Source organism: Branchiostoma floridae, chromosome 19 (genome assembly GCF_000003815.2).
Source record: "Branchiostoma floridae strain S238N-H82 chromosome 19, Bfl_VNyyK, whole genome shotgun sequence".
In the NCBI taxonomy this organism is placed as follows: domain Eukaryota; kingdom Metazoa; phylum Chordata; class Leptocardii; order Amphioxiformes; family Branchiostomatidae; genus Branchiostoma; species Branchiostoma floridae.
This window is the reverse complement of record NC_049997.1, coordinates 14,356,120-14,362,119: the sequence shown is the minus strand read 5'-3', so window position 1 is coordinate 14,362,119 and position 6,000 is coordinate 14,356,120. Positions and strand designations below refer to the sequence as shown.

Here is a 6,000-nt window from a genome sequence, read left to right as displayed (position 1 = left end):
CAAAGAGACTGCCAAATTGTTAAATGCTAGATGTATACAAAGACTAATTAGTATCTCCCAAATGAGGTTTCCCACAACGTTCAGACTTCCGCAAAAGACGTAAGTTAGGACATTTTCGTACCTTGCCCATCAAAGACCACTCCTGCTGTGGGTGCTACAGTGTCCACCATGACCCCATCAGTGTGGAAGGTGCCGTGGAGTCCGGCATGGTTATACGCCCGTACCGAGGTGTAGTACGTCTTGCCTGACTGCAGAGACAGGCCCGTGAAAGTGTGGGACGTGGCAGTCCCTGAGACAACGTTGTCGGCAAACCTCTTCACGTCTTCTCCTGTGGGAAATAATACATTGCATGTATCATATTTCAAATCTATTGTTTGAGAATCTAAGAGCTTTATAGATACATCATCAGCAAGTATGATCAATATACATGATCAGCAAGTATAAAGCAATACTAAATGTACTCCTTTTCAAAGCAACAAAAGTGTTTATAAGAGGCTATTATCGATGTATACTGGAATATTTTGCCTAAAAGCTTCACTTAACTGGTAATCCTGCAATTCATATAATACAAGAAACAAATTCATTGATTTTGCTGGGATCTAATTTTATGGTAGAAGGGCAAATTTGTGCAGTGTTTCAAATTTGCAGTTTAAACAATGCATACAAGTAGCACTGCCACTGTGTACAGAGAAATGCACATGAATGTATTTGGGATGTCACAAATTTGCAGTGGAGATGTCACCATGACTTACCTCCAGGGTAGGTACCCAGGGCCAGCTCGAAGTGCTCCAAATGATAGTCGTTCCCACTATTGATGGCATCAAGGAAAACATACTCCCAGCTGGCACTCAGGCTGTCTGTCTGGGCCATGTACTCCACATCATGTTGTTCTGAGGTGGAAGTCAGGTCTTTGATCTGCAGCAAAACCAAACATCAGATATCAAAAATGGGTTTCAAAGAACACTATCTTCTAACTTCTTAAATTTGTTGACTTCACAAGGAACACAATGAAGCTATCTGCTTGCTACCAGTTAGTACTTTTTTCATCAAAAGCTAGGTTCATAGTACCAAGACAATTTCCATAGCTCTTCCCAACAAGTACAGTGAGCAAAGAACCCTGCCTAAAGTCCAACATTATTAGATCTATGAAGACTGCAACAATTTTTGGTAGTGCATTGAGACTTTATTTGAAAATCCATTAGTGACATGCCCCTGGGCACGCCAATAATCTTCCTGGACTTCATACAAACAATGACGTACAAAGTATTACAATACTCAATATTTACATTACATGTCTTGGTCCAGGGGCACTGTACAATACATGCAGGTTACAACTTGAAAGAAAACACTGACCTTTCTTGAACCTGACCTCTTTGGTGGAGTTTGGTCAGCCCTGACACCGTTGGACTGAAACTCTCTGTAGATGTTGTCTGTGTACCAGGCCCTCACATAGAACACATAGGTAACACCAGGCTCCAGGGAAGCTAAGGGATCAAGATTAGATTGTAAATGTTGTACAGACCAATCCTAACTGTCTATCACAATTAGTAGTCCGACCAATGACAGCATGGCAATCAGCTGTTTGGCCAATGGGAGAGTAGCTGCATAAAAATGATTGTCTTTCAAATGTTTTGTGTTCCTACATTTTGAGGTGGATGACTAGTTTGCACAAAATGGTCAACACTACTACTAATGCCATGATGCTGATTTGATTATAAAAAGAATGATTTCCACACACATCAATTTTTTGGCCATTTCAAAAAACAAGAAAAGGTTTTGACCATACTGCACTGTAAATCAATACAAAGCCGCTTCAAAATGAGCAAATATATGCCATCAATGATCAAATCAATATAAAGAACTAGAGTTCGGCTACCTCATACCTCCATGAAAATTTAGAGCTTTGTAAATTTCATGCAATTGACTAACACATTAACATAATTTATGCGTGGTGTTGTTCATCAATGACTAACGTACGCATGTACAAGTACAAAATTCCAATCATTAGACATAAAGCGGCTTCGCAATTTTTACATAAATTATGCAAATAAGTTCCTCATTACCATATTTGGTATCTGTTTATATTCCATCTATCATAATTAATAAGTGTTACATTTATTGAGGTCCAGTTATTGCTAATAATGGTATTATACAATTTCCTCATTAATTATGCAAATAAGGTCCTCATATGCATAACATGTATATCATTATGAACACCTTTGCCTAAGCTACCTGCACCCCAAAAATGATGCCAATCCGTCAATCCTTTCTGCAGTTATCCTCTTTGGAATGTCTTGACAAAAACGCCCCTGCAGTTCCAAAATTACATGTTAGGGGGCTGAAATCTGCCCCACTCTGTCATGACACTGCAAGCTATCTACCACCCAAATGTCAAGACTATATCATGTCCGGGACAAGAGATACATTGAAAAAGCTGCTATGATAGAATATTCTCATTAATTATGCAAATTTACTCCTACTTTGCATAATTAGTATCTTATCTTGTACAGCATTGTCTAAGGTACCAACATACCAAAAATCATGAAAATCCATCGTTCCCTTCTTGAGTTATCCTCTTCAGAAGTTTTTGACAAAAATGCCCCTGCTATCCCAAACCTAGTCGGTAGGGGGCCAAAACTTATGTCACTTATTCCTGAGCACAAGAGCTATCTAACACTCAAAAATCGTGACCATAGCGTGTTCAGAACACGAGATAGCAAAACCGGAAGTTGCGCTGCAGTACCAAGGGAAGCTGCTAGGGGGCCCAAAATCTAATCACTTCCAGCTTTCATCGCCCCCCACCAACACACCAAGTATGAAACTAATCCATCCAGCCGTTCTTGAGTTATCTTGTTGACAGACAGACAGACAGACAGACACACACACACACACACACACAAACGCTGGGTAAAATATAACCTCCATGACATTTCATGGAGGTAAAAATAAAGTTTTCTTTGTTCGAAAACTTACTTCCCACAGGAAGGGTGAGAACAGCGCTGGTCTCCAGACCTACATCGTACCAGACACGGTCGTAGACAAGATCAAACAGCCCTGAGCCAACAGTTTGTCCCTGAAAAATGTGGCAAAAAATAGATATTAAAGTCTAAGTATTACTTTCTAAAATGTTTTCTGTGTGTTGCTGTCTTTCAAGTCATTCTTTTACATATTGCATGATATTCTACATATGCTATTGAGGGTTATGCAAATCCCATTAAGGTTGGACAAGTCTACTAGACCTATTTTCCATGGCAAGTGAAAGTACTGATCGGGCAAGTGCATGACCTACACCCCACTTGCCCCATTGGGCAAGTAAAATTTTTCCATTGAGTGAGATTTTCATATACTTATGATACTTACGATACTTATTACAGTCATGACATCAAGCAATGGTCAACATAGAAAAATAGAGTGAGACAATGATAAGAATTCCATTGCTGGAAGTGACAATGCATAAAAAAGTGACATTTATTATGGGCAAGTGAAAAATTGGTTTGGGAAAGTAAATTTTTAATGTGCTTGTCTGGTAGGACAAGTGAGTTTTAGAAAACTCGTCCAACCCTGCCAATTTTGGTTGTCCAGCAATTAATGTGTGATGGAAAAGGGGTCTACTTGCTTCCTATTTGGACAAGATACCCGCACTTACACTGATTCCAGCGCTCCACTCATATCTGTAAGGTCTCCCGGCAGACCCTATTGTAGCCTCCCTCCAGGTGGCCGCCAGTGCGCATGTGGAGTAGGTGTAGGAGGCGTCAGACGTGTCCCCATTGGTCAGGAGACTGTAGTCCGTTTTGTCGTAAACTTCGATTCTGGAGTAGCTTTTGTCAGCTGAAACAGACATCAATGTTCTTTGATTATGATCATGCAGAAAGTATGAAATTCTAACTGTAGCATTCCATTACAGACTTAAGCTTGTGGCATCATGAAGTGTCGCTATTATACAGCATTGGACAATACATACAGCAAAGAGTTGAATAATCATATACATGTAGTTAATATATGTCTTAATTAGTTATTTTCATGCACCTGCTTGATAGTTGTCATGTGACAAAATAAAAGAATATGGACTGAAATACTAGTACATTTCCTAAGCTCAGGCGGCCCACTGTCAATGCTCCCAACTTTCAAAATTGCCAGAGAATTAGAGTATTATTTGCCCAAAAATCTACTGTTAAATTAAAATGGTTCCTAAAGACTGTGCAGCAAACAAGAGAATATCATCTCTTGTGCTACTGTGACAGTCATAGACAAGGCCACAATGTCTTAGGCACTCACAGCTGTCCAGTTGTGTGCAGGTGTTGCCACTTGGCCGTGCACAGTTCTGGTTGAAGGGTGCACAGATGCAGTGTCCGTAGCAGGAGTGAGCGTCACAGCGGCGCACCAGCCTCAAACTCCCGGTGGAACCAGAGGCAGGAACCGCCTGGAAAGCTGAGTGGAGCACGGTACTCGCCAACCCAACCTGTGAGGAAAGTAGCATCGTCAATGCAGCTTCAAATGAACGTCTTTGTCCATTTTGTCTTGAACAAATTGAAGATGAATTCCACTTTGTCATGGATTGTTCTAGATACAATATTTAACATCATATATCAAGCTATTCACCGAATCATGAGTGTTCATAGAAAAAATACCAACACACATGATTAGCCCCACTTGATTGAAACATGATATCAAATCTTATGCAAGCCCTTATTGTACAGTTAAAGTAACTAGAATATTAAGTTTTACCCAATATCTTTATTTTGTACTCTGTGTAATAGTTGCTGTCATTTATTGTACTGTGTACAATTGTTGTGCAATAGATATTTTACATACTATGGCTACAGTTCACTTACTAACAAACAACTTGAACTATTAAAATGGGACGTTATTATTACCCCATTGATGGCCCATAGAGAGATGTACAGCGTGCTGTAGTCAGACACAGAACTTGACAGTTGAACACTTCCTGTGTAGACGTAACCTTCGTCATTCTCCTGGTCTCCAACTTGACTACCATGAGCCAGAACCTGGGGTGCACCATTCTGTGGGAGGGAGAATGTCGCAAAAAGCAGCCAGTGTAAGAGCATAATTTGATGATTTTATTATAACCTCCTTTATCTAAGGTCACATGGTAATACTTGTTCACCTTTATCCGAGTCACGTAACCTATATCCATCACTTTGAAAACAGGGAGGCGGTGGCTTCAAACTGCAAAATATGGTCCGCCAATTTGATATCCCAAATACCTTGTTCTAACACATTGTAGGTTGTCCTGTGGATAAAGGAACCAGTTATTCAAGTACGATAATCTTTAAGGTTATGAATAAGGTCTCAAGACGTAGCTTTTCAGTCCAAGGTGCAATTAAAGTTAGAATACTGACAAGAACACTTTTTGTTGATGCTTGTTAGAGAGAGGCCTTAATACCAGAGTCTTCTCCCTTCTGTAGAAGCTATTCCCGACAGCCACCATGAGTCTGTCTATCCCGGAGTGGTAGTCACTAAAGGGTGCTACAATATTTGATGGGTAGCTCTTTTGACACAGGATTTAGAGAGGATTTGGAGATCATTGCTATTGCTGATGCTTGTTCGGAGGACAACTTACCAGAGTCTTGTCCCTTCCGTAGAAGCCACTCCCGACAGCCACCATGAGTCTGTCTATCCCAGAGTGGTAGTCACTAAAGCCGAGCCAGGCTAGCTTCAAGGTCGGAGTTCCGCTGTTGTCGTACGTCATCCAGCTGTCCCTGTGCCTGGTCAGCCTGGCAGCGTGGGTGGTGTTGATAGCGAAGTGACCGGTCAATGGCTTGGAAGAGTCCACCTGCACGGACAAAGAAGAATGAATTTGTGTTCTCCTATACCAGATTATCATCTTTTACGAACAAATTAAGATATTATACAGTGGAAGAAGGTAATAAGATATGCCCAAAAGCAGATACTCTTGACAAGCAACTGGATATGACGAAACAGTCAGACGTTTCAGATTGCATCCACTACCTTTCGTCAGTGACAATGAAGAGATCGGGA

At 40.7% G+C, this 6,000-nt stretch overlaps 1 protein-coding gene across 2 annotated transcripts in view; it reads right to left on the bottom strand.

The window, feature by feature from the left end:
• The window catches only part of LOC118406387, a 61,612-nt gene that overhangs the window by 12,167 nt on the left and 43,445 nt on the right, over positions 1–6,000 (bottom strand). For both annotated transcript variants that reach the window (XM_035806374.1, XM_035806375.1), the window contains exons 47-54: positions 5,582–5,794; positions 4,875–5,021; positions 4,276–4,459; positions 3,647–3,828; positions 2,974–3,073; positions 1,354–1,484; positions 753–915; positions 122–328 (exon numbers count right to left, since the gene is read on the bottom strand). In XM_035806374.1, the coding sequence (XP_035662267.1) occupies positions 122–328; positions 753–915; positions 1,354–1,484; positions 2,974–3,073; positions 3,647–3,828; positions 4,276–4,459; positions 4,875–5,021; positions 5,582–5,794 (1,327 nt within the window). The remainder of the gene's footprint in view (positions 1–121; positions 329–752; positions 916–1,353; positions 1,485–2,973; positions 3,074–3,646; positions 3,829–4,275; positions 4,460–4,874; positions 5,022–5,581; positions 5,795–6,000) is intronic.